At 35.2% G+C, this 25,568-nt stretch overlaps 1 protein-coding gene and 1 long non-coding RNA gene across 6 annotated transcripts; both read left to right on the top strand.

Moving 5' to 3' along the window:
• The first annotated feature begins 1,851 nt into the window (after positions 1-1,851).
• On the top strand, positions 1,852-5,559 carry LOC144201023 (uncharacterized). The gene is made up of 4 exons (XR_013327247.1): positions 1,852-1,930; positions 2,014-2,087; positions 4,237-4,338; positions 5,261-5,559. It is a non-coding gene; the product is annotated as an uncharacterized LOC144201023 (long non-coding RNA).
• Positions 5,560-9,198: 3,639 nt separating this feature from the next.
• Positions 9,199-18,438, top strand: scn3b (sodium channel, voltage-gated, type III, beta). Of its 5 annotated transcripts, none has more exons than XR_013327133.1 (10): positions 9,199-9,473; positions 9,651-9,842; positions 11,600-11,778; positions 11,866-12,094; positions 13,140-13,278; positions 14,972-15,067; positions 15,980-16,086; positions 16,298-16,355; positions 17,707-17,808; positions 18,337-18,438. XR_013327133.1 is itself a non-coding variant. In XM_077722737.1 (6 exons), the coding sequence occupies exons 2-6, from the start codon at positions 9,788-9,790 to the stop codon at positions 14,976-14,978; spliced, it is 609 nt and encodes a 202-aa protein (XP_077578863.1). In that variant the 5' UTR covers positions 9,199-9,473; positions 9,651-9,787; the 3' UTR covers positions 14,979-15,124. The 5 variants fall into 5 exon arrangements, 1 of the variants encoding a protein (XP_077578863.1); XR_013327132.1 differs by having other exon boundaries at positions 16,005-16,086; XR_013327135.1 differs by having other exon boundaries at positions 11,866-12,081; positions 16,005-16,086.
• Positions 18,439-25,568: the final 7,130 nt, after the last annotated feature.

The raw sequence follows: 25,568 nt of genomic DNA on the forward strand, positions 1-25,568 counted from the left end.
GTATAAGCCGTATAACAACTTTTGTACGTGGAAAAAAAGTATATATATTTTTTAAAACCAATCACATTAATTTAACATATAGAAATATAGCGTGTCAGCAAGCAATATACCCAGACAGTTAATCCGTCAGTGTCATACAGCGCCATCTACAGAATCTTGAATTTTCTGCATACTTATTGGTCTACTTTGGGGAAAATTTTAGACTTTAAAGTGCGAGTAAATATGTACTGCGTTGCATTTGTACATTAATAAGGGAAATAATTGTACATTTGTCCTCACTAGGTTTCATCTACGGATTTGACCCAACCAGAAGCACTTCCCAACCATCCAAGTAAGTCTTACTATTATTTATCAGATACATATATCAAGTATTTAGTCCGGGAAATTGAGGTTTTTATCTTCAGCTAATACTAAGAAATACATCTTTACATTAGCATGGCTTATACATATTTTTTAGTTTTTTCTTCAGTCCATACAGACAATACTAATCCTCATCTTAGTGATGTCGACTTATCCAAACTCATCATCATATCACCTTTGTATAAAACCCTCAAAGAAATTCACCAATCCCTCCAGAATCCAACTCGGCCTCATTCCAATGGTAAAATACTAAAAACTCTATTAAAACGCCATTAAAAAATCCATTAAGGCTAAAAAGTCAATGATATTTTCTCTGTTTTCACAGTGATCTCTACTTCATTCCAAGAGAACCCCGAAGTAAAACTCATCCCAACGCCGTTGGACAACCTCTCGCCTCGACATTCCGCCGTCTTACTTTTCGGTCGTTGGTTAATGGAGCTGCTTGAAAAAAACCAACCGTCAACCTGCTCCGTCACCCTCATGCTGGCCAAGTCCTTCCCGATTTCGACGCCTGGCGCCGATAACGGCCTGCTGGCGCATTTCCGCGAGGACTTTTATTTTGATAGCGGCCGTCAAGTTCTTTATCTGTCGGAGACAAAACTGGAGCATGTGGGGAGTTTTATGGCCACTGTTTTGCAAGCTATGGCTTACATAACATCAGGTGAGTGGAACATTACCAGAATGAAAATGTGCCAGTTATTTTTGTGAACCAATGAATACAAGAATGGGATATAATTCCATTTTTGTTAGTTGTTCTAGAGCACAGGTGTCAAAGTGGCGGCTTAGGGGCCAAATCTGGCCTGCCACATCATTTGGTGTGGCCCGGGAAAGTATATCATGAGTGCCAAATGTCTGTTTTAGGATCAAATTAAAATAATACATATAGATGTATATTATATTTCCTTATTTTTCCCCTTTTAAATCAATAATTGCAATTTTTAATCATTTTTTTCTGTGTTTTTAGGTAAAAAATCATGAAAAAAAATCTAAAAATATATAAAAATGTTCTACTTTAATATGGAACATAATAAAAAATGTTTTTTTGCAAACTCCACACAGGTTAAACCAACCTGGATTTGAACCCAAGTCCCCCACTGTGAGCCCCAACGCGTTAACCACTCATCCACCGTACTGCCCATCCTTAAAAAATCCCCACTCTATAAATCACCAACATTTAAAGGCACCTAGTTGTATTGCAGCCATAAAACTTGAAATCACTCCCCTGTAAGATATCAAAAATGTCCGTCCAATACCCCCACTAGGTTTCTCCATCACTCCATTTCTTATTTACAACTTTATTTTTATTTATTTTTTAAAATTCAGGGTACATCAACAACAACAAAACCTTCATGCAAGCTCTCCATGATGCCATCTCAGTTCTAAGTCTAGAACTCTTCCATACATCTTTCAAACCGAACACAGTAGAGGTACATCTCCGATGATTTTTTTTGTATACCGCTTGCTGATATTTGACGGAATCTTTTTGACCGCAGGGTGCACTGGGCGAGGAATTTGTCAAAATGAACGTTCCTCACGGCACGCACGTTGCTGAGCGTCTATTAACAGCAAGGTGAACTTTGTGAACCCAAAAACTCTAAAGTAAGAGTCAGCTTTAATTTACACTGATATAACAATGCACTTTTCACCTTTCAGATGGGAGAAATACCAGCATGCCATGTTTGAACAGTACCTTTTAAATCTTACTACTAATACAAGTGAGGAGAAAGGTAAGGACCACATTTTTCTTTATTTATTTTATTTATATATATATATATATATATATATATATATATATATATATATATATATATATATATATATATATATATATATATATATATATATATATATATATATATATATATATATATATATATATATATATATATATATATATATATATATATATATATATATATATATATATATATATATATATATATATATATATATATATATATATATATATATGTATTAAATGATGAGTGTCTATGGGTGCACCCTTTTCGGATTGTTTTTTTCACATATATCACAAAAGGAGTGTAATACTAATTTTTTAATGACTATAGTTCTTTTTTAAGACATTTTTAGATTTAAAATAAAATTGTGTGTTGTCCAAAAAAATATGTTTTATAAAAGTTAACTCAATCTTTCCAGCTATTGGTTCAATGTGCTCAAATTGTAATAAATGTATATTTTTTTGTTTATTTAGGCCTAATTTTTACTCTATAATATCTTCATTTCAAGAGCCCTAATTATTCAATATAATAATGTTAAATATGTTAAAAAGACAGTGGTGTACCAGTATTTATTTATTTTTATAATTCACTCAACTTTATGCAGTAAAAACTTACATTTCCATTTCCTAACACCAATCCATACATACAGAAAAATTCAAAAAAATATCTTTATTATCTAATTTAATCAACATGTAGTGCCCCAATTTGAAAAAAATCAGAATAATCTTGATAATTTTTCACAATCACACAATTTTTAACGGAAAAATAAAATCCGTCCAACATATATACTCCACTTATCATAAATTCAAACTGCTAACGCAAATAGCAGACTTTTAGTATCCTGGCCGGACGTTTGGTCGCCGCACGATTGGCCGCCCGGACGATTGGTCGTCCGGACTTTTGGTCGCCCGGACTTTTGGTCGCCCGGACTTTTGGTCGCCCGGACTTTTGGTCGCCCGGACTTGTGGTCGCCTTTAGAATCACCGCTTTTAGCCATGAACGTATTATTGTTAAACACAATAATGGCCGACCTTGGCTTGTGTGATTCCTTAAAACGGAGCATAAAATGAGAAGATAATAAATGAGTGGCAATTAAGAGTTTGAAAGAGGATGTTGATCTAGCAAAACTGTTTCCATACGCACCAAATTGTCCCAGCGTTATTAGTCCAACACACGGAACGTCTCCGCCTCCGCCTCCGGGTTGGCACGAGGCTTGCAGCACGCCGCGGCGTCAACTTTTCAGCCGCTTTAGTTTCAAACGCTTACTTTAATTGTACCCGTTGGGAAATTGCTTTGCAGTGCAATCACGGGCCAATTTATTTCAACATTGCCATCTACCAAGTGACACGTACACATACACTGAAAGATAAACATAACTACTTCATATTCATGCACCTCATCATCATAAATCTCTTGTTTCTCTAGTGTACAATTGCACAATTGCACTGGACCATAAAAGAAATGCACAACCGAGGAGACGTGTTGCAAAACGGTGTTCAAATTCAAAGAAACAATGAATTAATGAGCCTAGTTCAATATTGTTCCTGGCTAAAATATGCAGTGGCTTTATTACAAAAAGTCATATCTTGTTTTTTCATGTGGGCTGGACCATTTTAGATATAATATTTAGATATATTTTTTGACAAATGGATTAAAAGAACTGGATTAAAAGGCCTGAATATTCAGTTTTTTTTTATAGATCTAACACAATGTTTATTTTAGCTTTTTTAAGATATATTTTTAGATTTTACAAAATGATTTTTGAACTAAAAACATAGAAAAATTGATTAAAATATGACAATTATTGATTTAAAAGGGGGAAAATCAGGAAATTTAATATACATCTATACTCTTCATTTTAATTTTATCCTAAAACAAAAAGTCGGCACTCATGATTGACTTTCCCGGGCTGCACAACATGAGGCGGTGGGCCAGATTTGGCCCCCGAGCCGCCACTTTGACACATGTATGTTAGACAATTACCAGTATGACTTTAACCCTTCTCACATTGTTTCTCGGTTGTATTTTAACAGCATTACCAGCATATGGGACTCCCATGAGGGTACGAAACAGTGTGTGGGTGATGCTAAAAAGTTGTTTCTATTTACCAAACCCGTTAAAAGTTAATTTTTCCAAGGTATCCGATGTGGAAGAGGAGATATACCTCATGAATGAAGTTTTCTTGGAGCTCAGCATGCAGATCAATGTGTTAAAATCAGAGGCAGAAGACCAATCTACGGTAGGAAGCAAAATAATTACTACCATTGAATCTATGCCGCTAGAATACTTCATGTATTTAATGGAGATCCAATACAAGAGCTATCAAAAAAAACCTGATAATTAAAGCTAATCATCACATGTCTTGGCACAAATCCTCAAAATGCTCATTAAACTTAATTCCCTGCTCCAAATTAGACATGTAAACAAAAAAATGCCACAGCTGTTAGAGCTCCTCATTAAGCGATACCATGATCATGGACACTTCAAACGTGTCTCCATTCGGTGCCTGTTGGTGGTGATTGGACCTGTCTCGGCTAAATTTAATTATGTTAGCCCCTCCCACATGCGTATACAAACACAACATTGTACAAATAAAGTTGTGGTTAGGCAATGTTGACATCAGTTATCAAAAATATATGACTTAAAATGTACTGGTTTAAAACTTTTGTGCCTTGAAATCTGGATAATCTTCTTCTTTCGCCAAGATGGCAAAATAGCCTAAATTTATCTGATATATAGGAATTTAAGCTCTTATATATGTATATTTAGAATTTATATGGAGGCTCCAAGGTTACAGACATTAATTATTGGTTTTGGCTCCTATGCAATACATACAGAAAATTACATTTTTCAACATTTTGATACACAAAATCCCAATTACACTCATATTTTGTCCAAATAACCTTTGCTGTTTGGATTGGCAGAAAACTACAGCACATAAGAGTTGTTTTTTTAACCATAGGATTGATTTTTTTTTGCATTTTTTTTCTAATAGCCCCTTGTATTTGATCTGATCACTTCTACACATATACTACTTTATATTGCATCTTATTTCTTGGCTTTGACAAGCTCATTTTTCATTGTTATTCAGTGATTGAATCAGATTGCAAAAAAAAAAAACTAAACTAAATCACATCATCACGTGTTACGTCCCGTGGCAGAGGGCAGCTCCGCCAAGCCCGAGTCGTAATGGAACAATCCTGCTGGAAATGAAGAGACGCTATGTATGTCAGCGCCTTAATGAGCTCCAAACCACGTTGGAGCGTATTAGGCAGCACCAATGCGGCGGGTCCATCGCCGCCGGAGCTCAACAGGCGCCGGCGGAAAGCCACCGCGCCATCGACCAATCGTGATTCACCAGCTGGCCATGACCCACCGAGTCAGAGGTCGCGATAAGACTGACCTTGAGGGTCATATTTCTGCACAACAAATGAGTGAGAATCCCCAGAGCCCAAACTTGACACCCTATTGGACGAGTACATTGTGTCATACAAAGCGCCATTTTTAAGAAGAATTGACAATCTATTAATTTTAAATTCAAACTGACCATTTACTTGAATTGAATAGAATTGAATGCTTTTATTGTCATTATATAAAAGTATAATGAGATTTAAAGTGTTGCTATCAAGTGCAGAAATAAAAACAACAAACAAACTCAAAATTTAGAGAGGAATTATAACAATGCATAATGCATAAATAATATAAAAATGATTCATAAATAAATAAGTAGTTAGATAAGAAGTAGGGAAGTGCACAACAACAACAAACAGACTAATAATCATTAAATAATGATAAAAAAAATAAAATATCATGTAATAAATAAAGAACTAGTCAACATAATGAATAATTAGTAGTCAACACAATAAGTAAGTAGTAGTCAACATTATGAATAAGTAACATAAATAAGTGGGTACGTAAAGGAGGTTGTTTAATAGTGTTTGCTTCTATTTCAAACTGAAATATGGCTGTTTACTTGGTTTCTTTAATAGTCTTAGCTGCGATAACTACATGAAATAATACACTCCATGACCTCCTTAACACTAGTTGCACCTGGCCACATAATTGTACACATACTGAGACAAAAATATAACACGAAAGGGCAGCACGATGGCCTGCTGTTGACAACATCATAGAAGGGGAAGGCTAATAATCTCACAGTAGTACTATACACATAGTAGTATTGTGCCTAGCTGGTAAGTCACGATAAAATCACAAATGCTATTTCACCAGTACTTCAAAAAACGAACATTTCTTTATTCAAGTCTTCAAATTTAAAGTAAAAATGGCCAAATTACTGAAAATTCAGAATATTTTCTCTATATATTTTATATTCAATCATATTTAAACTTATTTTATTGAAATCAAACACCCATTTTCGACCAAAAATAGTCTATTTTCCCATTTAAACAACCAATTAAAAAATATTTTTGTCCACCACCTAACCAAATTATTGGCATGGACTATTCACTCTATTAAAATAATTTCAGACACAGGTTTTAAATTATTACCTTAGCCCCTGAACAAATAAAAAAATGCATCTCCTGGCAACACCATTGAAATCTACCATCACATTTCTATTATGCCATCCCTCTATTATCCTCACAGTGGATACTAGCAGGCAAACCCAGCTATTCCCAAACCAGTACCACCCTACCAGTACATCAATCCATTTTATCCCTTCCCAGTCCTACCACAAAATCTTTTTAACCGACCTCCACTTCATAAGAAGTCAATAAACCTAACCCAAACAGACACAAAACCCACTCCTATGCCTGTTATGTTATGCACCCCCTCCCCCCTAAAGGGTGATAACCAGCATATGTTCATGTATAATTAATAATCCTCCTACTTGTTGGAAGGAGCCCTCATTAGCACCAATATGTTATCAGAGTGAACGCAGATTCCACGGCTTCTCTGGTGACACATGTTACCCTGACGGCTTCTCACAATAGAACAAAGGTGTCTGTGAGCCATGTCACGGGGTCGGGGGGAGCTTTTCTTCACCTACTATCTGTGTTTTTGTTTGTGTCTGTGAGTGTGTGTGTGTGTGTGTGGTGCCTATAGAATACTTAATACAATACGTGTACTTGCATTGTATCACTAAGATATTTCCATCACTACTTGTCCCAGACTGAAGTTTCCTAGTTTGAGTGACGTTTTCATGATAATTAGGCTTGCTCCAATTTTTTTTTTTTTTTTAGAGACACATATGCTATTTTTAGGTGCTAACGGTCACGTATGTTAAGCATACCACAATGGGTGACTATAATTAGAGGTGACCTTGTGTGGAATTCCGTTGTATTAGAAGTGTATGTTTGCATAGGGTGGGTTGAAATGAGGGTGTGTTTTGGTTGAAGTGTGATTTGATTGTTATTTTTTGGGGGATTTTAAAAAGGCATGCAAACGAGTAGTTTTTAAATGATTTTAGAAAAATTTAGATAGACTTTTTATAAGTGGATTAAAAGAACTGGATTAAAAAGCCCTGAATATTAAGTTTTTTATAGATATAAAACAATGTTCAGCTTTTTTAAATATATTTTTAGATTTTACAAAATGATTTTTGAACTAAAAACACAAAAATGGATAAAAAATGAAAATTATTGATTTAAAAGGGGGAAAATCAGGAAATGTAATATACATCTATACTCTTCATTTGAATTTGACCCTAAAACAGAAAGTCGGCACTCATTATTTACTTTCCCGGGCCACAAAAAATGATGCGGCGGGCCAGATTTGGCCCCCGGGCCGCCTCTTTGACACACATGGTTTATTAGAACATAGTGGCTTATTATGCAATGTGTGCTACCTACACACTTTCTGTATTTAAAACATGTTATTGGTACATTATCACTTTAGATGAATATTTTTCATTAAAAAAAGTTGCAATGATCCCAAAACCCATTTGAATCCACTTTGTATGTTCACACTGTCACCAAGCAGGCTTCCTCATTTGGTCACCATGGCGCTGCATCACTGTTGCTATGGTTTCTTTATCTCTAGGATACGTCTTAAATCATGCCTGCCTTATTTAGTGTTCCCCTCAGATCCTGGCGAGGCTCCTGATTTTGCTGATTTAATCAGAGTGAGACCGCACATCAAGATGGGGGGGATATAAATAGAAACATGATTTGAGGCCATTTCCAATATTTGCTCCCAGTTCTCTCCTAATCCTGCCATCACTTCACACTATTATCTCACAGATTAAACAATGTGCACCTCACATGAGCTCATGTGGGACTTGTCGCTTCATCTTCGAACCCCCCCAGTGGTCCGGTGTGGTCACAGTTGAAGGATTATCCGATGAAATACGATTTTAATCCAGATTCTTTCAAGTCATGGAGAGTAAAATGAATGTGTGTAGGCTTACATAAACACCCATTAGTTATGCATTCAATTTCGCTTTTTCGCAGATGGCCACGTCCTAGTTTCGATTAACATCAGGAGGGCAGTTATGAATATAAATAGGCTGTCAAAATTAATCGATGACTGAATTGACGGATTTTACGATCATGTTGATCAATAGATTATTTTTGGACATTTAAATGAATAAAATTCTCCCTTCCAGTCATATCTTCGCGTTTTAATAACCGTAATTTGGAGCACATATTTTAATTTAGCATATTTTGATGACATATTATAATTGTTTACGATTTTTCAGATCAGTTTTTTCTATATATTTTGTTAATGTATTATTATTATTATTATTTATGTTCATTTTATGTTTTTTTTCTTATGACAATCTGCAAACACATTAATAGGAATATTTAATGACTTGCTGCTTTCTTAAAACATTATATGCACATTCACAACTCTTTAAAAAACATAATTTGATCTTTTCTTGCATTATAAAATATATGTTCATATTCATATCCAATCAGAATTTCATTTATGCCCCAACTATTGCATTAAAAAATAATATACTAACTGTATAATGAATATATTTGACCTGTTATTTTGGAGAATGCAGTATTTAAAATATTTCTTTGCAACACTTTGACAAAATGTATCAAAAAGATCTTAATTATCAAATAATCAAACAAAAAGCTGAATTTAAATGTCCAAACAAATGTGCGATTGCACATCTGTTATGGAGTGGGTGTTTACGCATGCGCACAGGCGACATTAAGTCTCGGAAAACAAAAGCAAGGGCGAGAGAAAGAAAGAGATCATCCCCAGGAAAATGTCCTAAATCATCGTTTAATTGCCCGATTAGACTTAGAAACAACTATAATCTTGCTCGTTTTTCTTCGTGGCTTTACAAGAGACAGGTTGGGTGCTTGTTTATCGGTTCCTGAAGCTCAAATCTCGGGGAAAAGCCACAGGTCCTTTTCGCTACTTGTTTGGGAACACACTGCAAACGAATGAGCCCTACAGGTGAGTGCATTTAATCGAATTATACCGTAAGAATCAACATCTTTTGGTAACATCTTGGTGTTTTATTGTGATTCAAGTGCATAGACGACAAAAAAATGTCAATATGGTTTCCGAAACATGTTTAAAAAGTTGATATTTTGTAGTGCGAGTCCTCAAGTTGAAGGTTGTGTTTGTTAGCCTCGTGGTTGTACGTGAGCTGCGCGCGCATCTTCGCCGAGGAGAGGCGCTGTCCAGGGTCCTGAAAACGTACCTTGGACAACGAATTCCTGGCTCATCACGTGTTAAAGTTTTGACTGCAACTCAACGAGCCCAACATGCAAACTACGGACAAGATTAATCTTCAAACAATAGTCCTTTTGGTCTATTTGGGTAAGTAGAGAACTATAGATGGTATTATATTATTTTTATCAAAATTATCTATTTAGAAGAAACTGTTTAATAAAAAGTTGAGGTACAACATCACATTTTGAAAGTCTTAGGATACTCTAGTAGTTTTAATATATGAAATGTAAAGGTAAATTGCTTGTAGGGAGATATTTGATCCATTATCTGAGTTGGTTATCCTCACAAGGGTTGTGGGGGTGCTGGAGCTTATCCTATTCATCCTTTGATTACTATGTAGAGTGATGAAATGCAACACTAAAGCCCAAAGCGCTGTAAAGATATATTTTTTTCAAATGAAGATGCCTATGTCTGAAAATCAAAGCTCTAATCAGAAGGATAATGTTCCCTCCCCCCATCTGTATCACTTTGAAATCCTACCCATGCCACCATTAGCGAGCTGCAGACAATAATGGCTACCGGGATTGAATCTACCATGCACTCAAATGTCAGTTTTTTCTAAGACCATAACACCGACTTTATCGATCCTAACTTTGTGAATGCTTTCAAGAAATGATGCAAACAAATAGGAAAAAAATATCGTCCTATATAAATGTACTCCCTAAATAGTAAACTTTACAGGTTATGAAGTAATTCCATGACTTATCCCATATTATGTTAAATTCCCCAGACTTTTTATGCTGCTTTTCTCTGTGTGTCTGCATGAGAAATGATGAAATCAATGTTGTCAGAGTCTGCCTTTGGGGGGTCTTTGGGTTATATAATTGAACACTACCCAGTCACACAAGAGACATCCATGTGGAACACTCGCATACGCCGCCGCCGTCACATTCCACTCGAAAAGACATCCGTCTTTTGCCTTCATCTCTCTGTTTATTTACCCCTTGTACATCTTTTTTTACTCTATCCTGTCTCTTACAATTCAGCTAGTCATCTTATTTTTCCGCTATATTGTCCTCCACACCCCCCTTGAAGCAATACTAATGGGTAGAAGCTATCATTAGTGCTTACTGGCCTGGATAAGCTGGGATTTGCGATCAACTACAGAGAGTCAAGGTCTTTCCCATTGCTCACAGAGCTGGAAAATTGAGTGGACGTCACTTTAATGCTTACTGAGCTTTGCCATTTGCTCCAAATTAGATTTAGTGTGGACTGTACGCCGGCCAAGATCGATCCTAGACCATTCAACAAAGGCCTAAGCCTTTATTTTTATTCTTAAATCATCAATCATTTGTCTCTGTATTATTTCAGTAGTACACTGAGTGCGACATAGACAATATAATTCCTTATTTTAGTGATAAATTATGATAAATACATGATATTTAAGTATGCTTTTGACATAGTGATTAGTATTACTATACTTCCAAATGGTTATGGAAATTGACGACTCTTTTTGCCCAAATGTGTCAATTATTTTTAGAGCAGGGGTGGCGAATATGTGGCTCTCGAGCTACATGCGGCTCCAGGGCAATTTGACCGAGGCTCTTTTTGTATACGCTATGGCTCTTTTCTTATTTTTATTTTTATTCTCTCTTAAAACACACTTGAATTCCTCAAGGTCCATTAAAAAAAAAATAATAATATTTTGGCAGATTTTATTATTATTTAAGTATTTATTATTGTATAAATTAGGTATATTTGAGTGTTTGACTCTCATTATTTAAATTTTTTGCTCTTTATGTCTAACTTGTTCGCTACCCCTGCTTTGCGGGCTAGTAAACCCCAAATTTGTATGCCATACTTTTGCTGTGTGATGATAAAAATGTTCTTATTTCCGATTCTAGTCCACTTAAGCCAACAAGTCTGCGTGGAAGTGCCTTCAGAAACCAATGCAGTTCTTGGAAGGATGATGAAGCTGACTTGCATCTCTTGCTTAAAACGTGAAGAAGTCAAAGCCAAAACCTACGTGGACTGGTACTACATGACTAATCTGGACCAAGATCTCATACCTGAAAAAACACCTGTAGGTTTACCCCCTTAAAATCATTTACTTAAAGAAAGAGTACTAAAAAAACAAACTAAATATGTCATCTCTCTTTTGTTTTTCTAGATCTATAAATATGAAGATGATGCTCCAATGGCATTAGATGGACCTTTTAAAGGCCGTCTGGTTTGGAACGGAAGCCAAGACCTTCAAGATCTCTCCATCAGCATCGTCAACGTCACCTACAACGACAGCGGCGTGTACGAGTGCCACGTGCTTCGAGTGTTTGAGTTTGACTCCTTCGCTCCGTCAGCACTCGTCGTGAGGAACATCACATTGAAGGTGATAGAAAAAGGTGCGCCTCTTTATTTTTATATTTAAAATATACAAGGAAGGAACAAAATATAGCAAGGGTTTTAGATATAATATTTAGATTTCTTTTTTTTATAAATGAATTAAAAGAACTGGATTAAAATCCCTGAATATTCAGTTTTTAAATAGATCTAAAAACTTGTTAATTTAGCTTTTTTTAATCTATTTTTACATTTTACAACATGATTTTTGAACTAAAAACACAGACAAAAATTGATTAAAAAATGACTTATTGATTTAAAACGGGGAAAATCAGGAAATATAATGTACATCTATACTCTTTATTTTAATTTGATCCTAAAACAGAAAGTCGCCACTCATGATTGACTTTCCCTGGCCACACAAAATGATGCGGTGGCCCAGATTTGGCCCCCGGGCCGCCACTTTGACACCTGTGCATTAGAGCAAGCTAAACCAATGATTGTGATGTGCTCACAAATCGACTTTATTTACTGTAAAATACTTTTTACTGTGCCACCAAACCACAATTGTAATAATCCCTCATGTTCTATACACAGTAGGAAAGTAAGTACTATATTCCAGTAATGATGTTCGTTGTTGTCAAAGAGATTATGCAACCCGCAGAAAATGTTTGTGTTGGTGTGTGTAGAAGATTAAATGACAACAGGCTCTATTTGCAGAGGCTTCAGATTCACATCACACCCAGAAATTTGCCACCTTCCATTCACTGGCACTCTTTCTCCCTGTGTCGAGTTTAAATAAGTTTTAATCAGATAAAAATAAGCAGTTACACATTTGACATAGTTATACGTAACCTTTAAAATGAAGCATCAATCATGTTATTTTAATAGTTAAAGGATATTTTATAGGTTAAGTGTGCATATTGGCGGACAGTAATGGCGTTTAAGTGTTTAGTTTGTGTGGGTTTTGTGCGGGTACTATGGTTTCCTCCACCATCCTTAAAATATGCAGGTTGAATACTTTGAATTGTGCCTAAGCATAAGTGGGAGTAAATACAATTTAAAATGTTTTTGGTGCTGCTTTTTTGTTTTTTTTTGCTGCTGCAGCCAGTCGGGATGCTACCGCACTTTACTCGGAGATCATGATGTACTTGCTTCTGATCTTCTTGACCTTTTGGCTGCTGGTGGAGATGGTGTACTGCTACCGCAAGATCTCTAAGTCAGACGAGCTGCTGCCGGATGCCGGGTGAGTGAATTGCAAAAAAAAGAAGGGTCAGTAGGAAGCGTCAAAGCCAAAAATAAGTCGACATTTAAAAAGAAATCTCAGACTGATGATGATGCAGGTTTAATGTTATTGTTATTGTTTAACTATGCGAATTAACATGAATTTGTTCATTATTATTATTAGTAAATTAGTCAAACTCAAAATATTATTTTTTCTTATTTAAAAATTACACTTGCAAAATAATAAAATGTGCCATTTATGCAATCATTAAATATGTTTTCCCACAATCAAATAAAACTAAAATACAACTAAAGAGAACTCATGCTTAAATTTCTATTAAAATGATTTCATTTTCTCCACCAATGACAGCAAAACTAACTTTAATAAGTATTTTTAACTGTGTTTATTTCAAATAAACAGCTAACTTATACTATTATAAATTCATAATTGATCTTAATGAAGTGTGCTTCTAATATTAATGAATATTTTGAAGAAAATCAGAGAAGTAATGACTTGTTTTTTGCAAGAACTTTGAATTCCAAATGTTGAAGTGACCACTAAAAATTATAGGAACAAACTCAGTAACCAGGAATAGAGACTTGGAATAGATGAATGGACTTTACGACCATTCTGTGAGTAAACTCCCTCTCAAAATCATCCGGAATAGACTTTAGCTCAAGCGTGTCCTTCGCAAAGATAAGAAATGAAAAAAAAGTCTGGATGAATGGCTTCCTCATGTGGTATCTTTCATCTAATTGACACTACATCGCAACATGATAGGTGTTGTTTTTGTGTGGCTTGCCTTTTTACAGATTTAATCCGTCATTTTGACGTGGTAAAAAGCCAGCAAGTAGTTGACAATCAAATGGAAGCAGAGAAGAAAGCAGTCAGACGTATAGAAACGGGTCATTGAGTCCGCAACACATCTGTTTGGAAGCCTTTTGTGACAGTCATCTGCGCCAAATCAATCTTTAAGAAGGCGTTGACAATGGAAGCCTGCGCCAGATAATTTGCTGCATCACACATTTTTCATCTTTGTTCAAATAGTAAAGATACAAAAGAAGGCATACTACATTAGTAAAGTTTCTCTCTACTATTTTCGGTATTGGAATAACCCACCAAAATATATACCGTATTTTCACGACTATAAGGTGCACTTAAAAGTCTTAAATTATCTCCAAAATAGACAATGTGCCTTATAATACAGTGCGCCTTATATATGGAAAAAACAGAAAAACAAAAAACCACCACTGTCGGATATTAAAAAAAAACACAAACGCCTGAATTGAAACAATACTGTTAAATATGCAGATGCCATCTTAGTTTACAAAATCTTCCATCGTATAGCTCCTCCCCCACTGCAAGATTTTATACCAAAAAAATCTAAAACATCAACAATGGCTGGCTCTAGAGGTGACTGTAAAGTAGTGAGTGCTTCATACCTGGAAGTCAAGACCAATTACCGTATTTTCACCACTATAAGGCGCACTTAAAACTCTTACATTTTCTCCAAAATAGACAGTGCGCCTTATAATACAGTGTGCCTTATATATGGAAAAAATGTAATTCATTGAGGGTGCGCCTTATAATGCGGTCGTAAAAATACGGTATATATATGTATATGTGTGTGTATATACATATATATGGGTACGTATGTGTGTGTATATATATGTATATGTGTATATAAATATTTCTCTTTGTCCTTCCCTGCCAGGTATTGACAGAAAGAAGTAAAATGGTGAACTAGTATCAGCACTAACCGAGTCCTGCCCACGTGATGCCGTTTCCCTGCGAAGAGCCAAGAAAAAATGTCAGTTTTTTACCTTTCCATGCTAAACTCAAGTGCCCTCGATAGTCACATGATTTAAACATGTTTGTCACATGAGATTATTTTGGATTATATCTGTGATTTGGACCCGTTATGGATAGTTACCACATGCTACTTACTTACTGCTAGGCAGCTTTTTTATTTGCCATATTTTATAAAATGTCAAGTCAGGTTTTAATAATATCGGCGAGTGTATTTTCTAATTAAAATTACACTGCTTTTTTTATTGCTATATGTATCGAGAAATGGGATTATCTTCCCCCTTGCTGTCTTTCTGATGCTTTTAATTGATTCCTTAATTGTGTTGCACAACTCGTAAAGGGTTTGTAACTACTTTGGAATATTTGGCGTATATTTTTCCCGATTTATGTTCTGCAAATCTTTGAGTAAATGCCACTAATTTCCACGTGTTTCTTCTGAAATGTTGTCACGTGAGATATATGTGTGAGACCTAAAATGCCACTTAGATAAGAATCGAAAAGCAAGTCGAGTTTGGGTCTATTTGTTTTTTTTATTTGATTTCTTTTTCCAGTGCAGAGTCAAACTGTCACTATCATAAAACATTATGATATCGCCATTTTATCTCTTACCCAAGTGTACTTCTCACTTTCGACCCATAACATTTAATACTCGATTTTTTTGGAGCGTCACAAGATCTTATTGATGATAAAAATGCTTTTTATTCACAGCAGTTGAACACTACTAGAAAAGTGACTATTTTTCTTTATTTAAAAAATATATAAGTGAACAACTGGCATCCCTAAAAAATAAAAATGACTAAAATGTTAAAAACTAAACAAAAAAATACACTCATTATAAACGAATGCACTGTACTTATAACCAAAATACGACTCTAAACATGATATATTTATTATTATCCTCTTAATTTCATAGATTTTACCAAATGCACATTTTTCAGGACCATAAAGATGACCAATCACTGCCACCCTTCCCATTCAGAATGAATTGGACATCCATCCCGGTCATTGTCAACCAATGAGGTAAACGAATGCCCTATAAATAATTTTTTTTATAGTAATTTTAAAAATCAGGCTAGCACGCTGCAAAAAATGACCCGAGCAAAGATGGATACAGCATCCTCTGTTGTCACGGCGACAGTAGCCGGTCCATTTCATGGCAGAATGACACTCACACAACTAATAATATAGCAACAAAAAACCCATTTTTCGACCTCATACTTTATTTTTCCAGACTTTTCAAGGACTCCAGGCTAAATCCATCACCCCCGGATAAACAGGTGAACAAACAGGTACGCCATCCCCTCCCCCCCATCCATCAAGTCCCTAAAAATTGCTTATTGATTGCGCAACACAGCCCTGATTCCACACCCCCATCACTCCTTTCCTCATCAATATGGCTGACTCACATCCCCAAATACATTTCAATTAAAGCTGAAAATGGCTTCTCATCAGCCAATCAGACAAGCCGAGAGTCGAAACAACCCGATTTGGAGCTTTTCTACCTCATCCCAAGATCAATATGGCCGTCACTAAGATAACCCTGAGCAATTTTACTCTTTAATTACGTATTAATCCTACTATTATGTCACAGGTCTCCATCCATGAAGGTGGTTTGTCTCCCTCTAGTGTAATGTCATATCAGGCATATATTATCAACATTTATGACCCCCATAAAGCCCCCCCCCCCCCCATCATGCTATTGGTGATGACACATTGATTTCGACATGTTTCTTGTCATCGATGGATGGAGCGGTCGGTGGCAGCCATGTTGATAAGAAACATTCCGTGATGATGTGGAAAGTTGGATGTAGCTAGACACGCTTTATGGATTGACGATCAATAGTCACTTTCCCGGAACTGGGGGTCTATCTTTTCTAGCATTTAAGCGTTATTATAGATGTATTGATCCAATGCAAATTGTGGCCATGGGATGCTTTGTTTTGATTCTCAATGGGAGGCAAATTTGATGTTTTTGCACTCTGAAATTATCTTTGTGATCAAGGATATACATTTTATTTCAGATATAATAGCTAGGGTGTCAAATCATATTTAGATTTTTATTTTATTTTACTAAATTGGATTAAAATAACTGGATCAAAAGCCATAAATAGTCAGTTTTTTTTAGATCTAAAACAATTTTTATTCGAGTTTTTTTTCTTAGTCATGGAAAATGTCTTTTAATCATGTTTTTTTGTATTTAAAATGGAAACAAAATATTTTTTAAAGTCTAAAAGAACGAAAAACACTGAAAAATTGATTAAAAATGACAATTACTCATTTAAAAGGGGGAAAATCAGGAAATTTAATATACATCTACACTCTTCATTTGAATTTGATCCTAAAACAGAAAGTCAACACTCATAATTTACTTTCTCGGGCCGCACAAAATGACTCGAAAGAATGTCATCAAATATTCACCGCATTTCCAAGGCAATGCAAGAATTGCCACCATTAAACTTCATTTTTACTCTCCAGATAAAAAAAATACTGTGCTGTATTACATTTATTGAACTCCAACCATCTGAGGCAAGAAAGTGGCAACAGTGAAAGACTGTTGATATTTTAAAAATGTGTATGCTATGATCGATTGCGACATTCAATGTGTGCAGAAATGACTTGATATTTGCTTTGTCGACACAGGTAGATATGAAATTACAAATAAAGAGGTGCCTTGAGATGACATTATTTTGATCGGTGACCGCACTGGTGTTTCCAAAGAATGGCTGCACAATTTCCCAACAAGTAAGTGAAGTAAAACATACTGGATTCAAGTCAAAAAAATACTCAAACATCTTTTTAGCATATATACATATATAGCACAAATATATAAGGGGGAACAGGGTTCATTGTCTCATGAGTTGGTTGTCTATTTTGATATAAATTGACAACCACAGAAGGGTCTGGCATAATATTAGTTTTGATTAATTGTCCCAGAAAAACAATGTGTTATGGTAAATATCAACATTTAAAGGTTTTCACTCAAATATAGTACTATCCAAAAAAATATAATAAATAATAACTATTTAATGTTGGCAATTTTGCATAAAAAATCAAGCCAATTTATTTTACAGAAGTAGAAATATATTGATTTACATTTTATTAATTCATATAAATTCAACTTTTTAGATGAAAAGCAGAAAAAACAAAAACTTTTCAGGATATAATCTTTGCTGTATTTTAGAGGTTTTTTTTACACATTAGAATTCAAGTTTTGTAAGATATACTGATGAAAATGATATGTATTATGATTGTCTTTCTCTTTCTTGACAGCTCCACCAACCTAAAAAACAAAAAAATCCAAGACACGCTGGTTGACAAAATCAATCAAAAAACCCAAGCCAAACCTGACTGGAATCATTCTGAACTAGGTAAGTTTATTAACCTCAACATTAATCTGCATTCACTCTCCAGTTTTTAATCAAACAAAACTTTGTACTTAAAAAAAACGTATGTTTTATTGATCTGTTAAAACGAAAATCATCTAAAATCCATCCATCAAAGATGTTTTGTAATATCGAAGCTGTCAGTCTAAGATATTAATGAAAAAAAGGGTGTCCGGAATGGATAAACAAATACCGTTTATGCATAATAATTCAGTATTTTGCTGATTTCCATCACCACTAAGTGTCTTTTAACTAAAATATAACGATAAAAACAATGAAGACTTAAACAATGACTACACATTAGCTTTTATATATATTTTTTTCTCATAAATATCCACTCTAATGCTGTCAGACGTTAAAAATTTACATTTTAAATGACGACGTCCGCCGAAAACCGAACCTAATCAACATTTTTCAGAAGAGAATATTTCAGCCAATTAGTGCATTCTTTTCGCAGAAGGTGACAGAGGGGATGGCATTTTTTGGGGGGGTTGGGGGGGTTCATATTATTCTTTAAATAGTCATTGTTGTTTGAATGTGAGGTTTAAGTGCAGGCAGGACATCAAAGTAGTGTGTCAGTCAATGTAATGATGCTCTGAGCTTTGGAGAACTCTCATTTGAGGAGACGCCAGGGACATAATTAAGGATTATCACATACACAAAGACACACAAAAGTGTGCGCAAACTTCTGAAATTCTCTTATTCACACTTTTTTTTGTGGCCCTTAGCTATAATGATGCAGTTAGTCTTTTCCAAAGTACCTTTATTTTTCACTCGGCCTTTACGTTACATCACAGGTGTCAAAGTGGCGGCCCAGGGGGCCAAATCTGGCCCGCCGCATTATTTTGTGCGGCCCGAAAAAGTAAATCTTGAGTGGTGAATTTCTGTTTTAGGATCAAATTTGAATGAAGAGTATAGATGTATATTATATTTTCTGATTTTGCCTCTTTTAAATCAATAATTGTCATTTTTTAGTCAATTTTTCGGTGTTTTTAGTTCAAAAAACATTTTGTAAAATCTAAAAATATACTTTAAAAAAATCTAAAATAAACATTGTTTTAGATCTATAAAAACTGAATATTCAGGGAGTTTAAGTATTGATGTATATTAAATTCCCTGATTTTCCCCCTTTTAAATCAATAATTGTCATTTTTTATTCATTTTTTCTGTTTTTAATTCCAAAATTCTTTTGTAAAATCTAAAAATATATTTAAAAAAAGGTTGAAATAAATGTTGTTTTAAATCTATAAAAAACTTAATATTCAGAGCTTTTAATCCAGTTCTTTTAATCCATTTATAAAAAAAAAATATCTAAACATTATATCTAAAATGGTCCAAATCACGTGTAATCAAGTTAATGCAGCCTGAGTCTGACACCCTATACATTACATTGTACGATTCCAGCCCAAGTCCGCCTTAGAGCAGCGCTCCTAATCAAAAGCGAATTAAAGAAGAGCCCTTGAAGCGTCTCACCTCGGCGCCGTCCTCCATCCTCCCCCCCCAAACCCTCCTCCATCCGTCTCCCACCTTTTCTAATCCGAGCTCTCCCGCATTTCAAACAAGAGACATCTTTTATTAGCCAGACAAAGAGCATGCCTTAAATAAAAAGACCATTTACAAGTCAGACTGCGCTCTCGTCGGTGGTGAGAGGCACGAAACGGCACAATGACGCGTTGGCGCTATTGTTAGTGAAATGAACACCTGGCTGTAAGACCAGTGCCAAACCGCACCACACAAAAAACACCAATAAACGCTGCATTAGGTCCCCATGCCAGGACTGTCTTTGTTTTTCATTGACGAGTCTGTCAATTACACCAACATGTATCCTAACATTGCCAAAGTCATTTAAGTTATCTTCTACTTTTCAATTTCTTAACATACTCCAACAAAGTAAATGAAAACGTATTGTTTTGATTCCCAGGAATATATTCCATATTTTTAGGAGTATATGCTATTATCTTCCTTGCTCGTTCAAAAATATTAGCAATAAAATGAACAAACAATATGCTTACTCTGTGACAACCAATAAGGAATTGGATAAACAATGAAATGGATCTCTTATCCTCAAACAGACTCGGTAAGATTGAAATTTTCACACAGCAGTGTGTTTTTAAAGTGATAAAATTCAGAGTAACACTTTATTTTGATCATCAATGCATGTACTGTATTTTCACAACTATAAGGCGCACTTAAAAGTCTTAAATTTTCTCCAAAATAGACAGTGCGCCTTTATAATCTAGTGCGCCTTATATATGGAAAAAAAACGGATATTAAAAAAACACAAATGCCTGAACTGAAACAATATTGTTAAATATGCAGATGCCATCTTAGTTTACAAAATCTTCCATCATATAGCTCCTCCCTCACTGCAAGATTTTATACCAAAAAAATCCAAAACATCAACAATGGCTGGCTCTAGAGGTGACTGTAAAGTAGTGAGTGCTTCATACCTGGAAGTCAATAGTAATTACCGTATTTTCACCGCTATAAGGCGCCCTTAAGTCTTACATTTTCTCCAAAATAGACAGTGTGCCTTATAATACAGTGCGCCTTATATATGGAAAAAATGTAATTCATTGAGGGTGCGCCTTATAATGCGGTGCGCCTTATAGTCGTGAAAATACGGTATACAAAATAGTTTTGGAATTGGAAGCCTAATTTCAACAACAATGATACAAAAACAAAGGTTTTATCATAGAAAATCTACATTTTTTTGTTTTCATTTACTCAAATGAACCGATATTCACCCTCATTTGCATACATACAACCATATCAAATCCCCCATTAACCTACCAGACATGAATATAAGTAAGCATCCCATCATTTGGCGCTCCACGTAATGAAGACAATAGATCAATACCCCAACACTGAGCAACCCATTCTTTTCCATGGTTACCCAGATCGGGGTCAAAGGATTATTCAAGTAAATCGCCTCTCAAGTATAAAATGGAGTATATTTATGGAAATAAGCCAAAGCAAATTAAAGGAAGTTCTTTTCAAGCTGAAGCTGACCTTGTAGTACCCACACACTTCCAAAACAATGGTCAATCTATTGCTTCATTTCGAGAGCGGCAAATGTAAATAGAGTGAAAAACAGACGTGAATGTGAAATCAGGTATTCAATAACACTATTTGTCTGGCACGGCAGGAAGTCGGCACCCCTCGGGAACCATTCATTTAAAAAAAAATAGCAGCTATTTATATATATATTATTTATTCATTACTAACAACACTTGTCCATTTCAGGGTCGCGCGTTACTCCAGCTTATCACACCAAACTTGCACTAAAAGATGAATATTAGACATGATTTAATATTCTGAGTACTTTGGAATCTTTTTGTGATTTAAGCTTATCCAAAACTTGACTTGAATTGAATGAAAATGGTGGTAAAATCTCAATTCTGGCACTTTGTGGATAAAAGAACTGGATTAAAAGCCCTGAATATTTTTTGTAGATCTAAAACAATTTTTTTTTAGCTTTTTTAAAATATTTTTAGATTTTACAAAAATATTTTTGAACTAAAAACACAAAAAAATGATTAAAAATGACAATTATTAATATAAAAGGGGGAAAATCAGGAAATTGAATATACATCTATACTCTCCATTCAAATTTGATCCTAAAACAGAAATTCACCACTCATGATTTTCTTTCCCGGGCCGCACAAAATGATGCGTCGGGCCAGATTTGGCCCCCGGGCCGCCACTTTGACACCAGTGCTCAAAATCAACTGCCTAAATATGAATTGCAAATATATTGTTATTCCACCCATTGACTGTCCCCAGCTCCCAAGGAACGTTACAAGAGACAAAATATTGATAACGATGCCTATTTAGGAGAGCTCCAAAGAGCTCATTTTTCTAACCACAACACAGGCGGCATTTCATTCCCCTTTTTTGAACAGGCCCTTGTGCACCGCACCTTTCTGCAGTGCGGATCAAATTGACTTCAGCCAGTGAATTTGATCTGCAGTCCGACACAAAAGCCTTTAACCGAGTAAATCCGATCTCCCTTTAACGGAATCTTGCTGGTAATGGCACACCACAAAAAGGTCCAAAAACATCCGGATTGTGGCCAGTGACTGAGAATATTGCTCAGAAACGCAGTACTTTTTCTCGTATATACTTTTACTGCACTATATAGAACAAGGGTGTCAGACTCGGGTCAACTCGGTTTCATGTGGGCCGGACCATTTTAGATATAATATTTAGATTTCTTTTGTCATAAATGGATTAAAAGAACTGGATTAAAAGCCCTGGATATTCCATTTTTTATAGATCTAAAACAATGTTTGTTTTAGGTTTTTTAAAATATATTTCTGGTCATCCCCAAAGCGCAACATGATTGAATTACTAAACTATATATTTTTTTGCCCTCAAGTTAAGAGCAAGGTCGTACAAATGCCGTCTTAAAAAAGTTAAAATCAGTTGGGTACCATTCATGTTCATCTAGTTTGCTCATAATCCAAAAAACACCCGAAACAGTGTTTTGAGATAAGAATTATTCAACATATGAGTCCTTGAAAAGGATTAGGATTATCTCCAATGAAATGAAGCAAAAAACTATTGTAGAAGTCGTTAAATTCTTTATTTAATGATGTCCTTGAGCCACAGGTGTCAAAGTGGCGGCCCGGGGGCCAAATCTGGCCCGCCGCATCATTTTGTGTGGCCCGAGAAAGTAAATCATGAGTTCAAACTTTCAGTTTTAGGATCAAATTAAAATGAAGAGTATAGATGAATGTTATATGTCCTTATTTTCCCCCTTTTAAGTCAATAACTGCAATTTTTAATCATTTTTTTCAGTTTTTAGTTCAAAAATCATTTGTTAAATCTAAAAATATATCAAATAACTTACGAAAAATGACCTCAAAATGCACGATTGCATATTTTTAAGCAAAAACATGGGGATTTGATTTGCCTCCTGGATTAAAAAAAAATTAAAATTTGGGCAAAAACAAAGACAGTAAATTGGAAAAATGTGTTGTTTCAATCATAAAGAGTTTGATAAAGAATAGATTTGAGACAACAACTCAAAGATCTGGAGATGTATAGAAAGATGTTGGTGGAGCTGTCTGATTGCTGACAGCTCTGCAAATCAACAGAAGGGGTCAGCGGGGGGTCCGCAGCATGGTCAAGTGTCCAGATTCTTCATATGGACAGGAATGAGTCGATGGGTGAGGGGCTAAGGTGATTTTTATCGTTTCCCGTCGCCTGGCAACACGTTTCTGTTTGACATTCGACAACAGGCTCACTTATGTGCTTCTTTTTCTTCTCATTTCTACTGACATTTTAAACAAAAAAACATGGTGGATTATTATAAAGCCATTGTAGCTCTTACTTACCGGTTTATCAACTTGTACAATTCATTGTGCACTTTTGTTCCAGGCGTATTTGCATTGACTGCCCACACTCAAATAAAAATACAAATTCATTTATATTCTGTACTTTAAATTGGAATAACTTCCCAATACAATATTTTGTGTTTGCCAGAATATGTGTAGTGTAAAAGTTCAGCTGTAGTAATTCAAAAAGATGGAAAAATAGGCAACAAGAAGTTCAAATGTAATCCCTGCAGTGTGTGTCTGATGCATCATTGACTGAATCCTTCTGCTGTGGTAGTTGCAAATGGTATATCTTACCACTAGGGGGAGTAGTAACAAATGGCTTGCGCATAGTCAAACCTACCGCTTAATTCCACCCATAAACTTTTTGTTTGTCTGTATAAAACCCATTAATATCTCCCAAAATGCAGTTTTTCTTAATATTTCTTCGAACTATAATAAACTTGGACTTTTCATTTTATCACAAAATAGTATGATTAAAGTGCCTGATTCTGTTTACATCAATTTCATTTACTAAATCTGGCAACCGTTTAATCTTCATGAAAAATAAAAACGTACGGCCATTTTTAAATGAACCAACTCACGTCCTTTACCACTAATAAGCCACCCCCCAAAATAAATAAAATCATAAAAGTTAGCCTTAAAATGGTGGGCATTCATCATCATGCCCGACACATTCATTGTGATAAAATAGACTCCTAAAGTTTTGCAGCACTGGCACTTCTAAAAAATAATTAGATGCAATAAGCGTGTTTGTGCACCAAGGAAAAAGCACTAACGAGCAATCATGATGTAGCGTCGGTAGACATCTACAACTGAGACGCTCAATCAAAAGCTTTAAATGAGCATTGCAATAAACTGCTATTTTTCAGCCGCTCTCATGTTGCTTTTATGCATAGTTGGATTGTTTAGTTTTCAGCTTATTATTTCACATGATAGCATGACACGTAGAATAACACAGTGAAATCACACAACCTACTTGGAGTTTTGGCTCATTCCTATTTATAGTTTTGGATCAATCTGACTTGTAGTTTTGGCTAAATCATACTTGTAGTATTGGCTCAACCCTACTTGTACTTTTGGCTCTTGGCTCAATCCTACTTGTAGTTTATGCTCAACCCTTCTTGTAGTTATGGCTCAACCCTACTTGTAGTTTTGGATCTTTGCTCAATACTATTTGTAGTTTTGGCCCAACCCTACTTGTAGTTTTGGCTCAATGCTCTTGTAGTTTTGACTCATTCCTACTTGTAGTTTTGGCTCAATGCTACTTGTAGTTTCGGCTCATACCTACTTGTAGTTTTGGCTCAATCCTACTTGTAGTTTTGGCTTAATCCTACTTGTAGTTTTGGCTCAATCCTACTTGTAGTTTTGGCTCTTGGCTCAATCCTACTTGTAGTTTTGGCTCAAACCAACTAGTAGTTTTGGCTCAAACCAACTTGTAATTTTGGCTCATTCCTACTTGTATTTTTCCTAAAATCTACTTGTAGTTTTTGCTGGAACCTACTTGCAGTTTTGGCTCAACCCTACTTGTAGTTTTTGTCTGTTTTCTCCATCTTTATTTTTTATTTGCTTTTAATGTGTGAATTATAAGAATGGGGCAAAAACTCAGAGCATAAAAAACACTTTTTGCAATTTCGAATGAATATTTTATTGTCAAAAAACCCTTTTTTGGGGTGGAACATTTTTTCGCCCTACAAAACTGACTATAATAGTATGGAGTAATAAAAAACACATTTCTTACCATTTGGAAATGAATAAAAACATTTTTTCATTTGTC

Source organism: Stigmatopora nigra, chromosome 8, assembly GCF_051989575.1.
Source record: "Stigmatopora nigra isolate UIUO_SnigA chromosome 8, RoL_Snig_1.1, whole genome shotgun sequence".
Classification (NCBI taxonomy): domain Eukaryota; kingdom Metazoa; phylum Chordata; class Actinopteri; order Syngnathiformes; family Syngnathidae; genus Stigmatopora; species Stigmatopora nigra.

What these genes read in the sequence shown, in the direction of transcription:
- scn3b (XM_077722737.1), top strand. Translation starts at nt 9,788, where the DNA reads ATGCAAACTACGGACAAGATTAATCTTCAAACAATAGTCCTTTTGGTC. An exon ending in AGTCCTTTTGGTCTATTTGG is followed by an intron (nt 9,843 to 11,599) that starts GTAAGTAGAGAA and finishes TTCCGATTCTAG; the next exon opens with TCCACTTAAGCCAACAAGTC. An exon ending in TCATACCTGAAAAAACACCT is followed by an intron (nt 11,779 to 11,865) that starts GTAGGTTTACCC and finishes TTGTTTTTCTAG; the next exon opens with ATCTATAAATATGAAGATGA.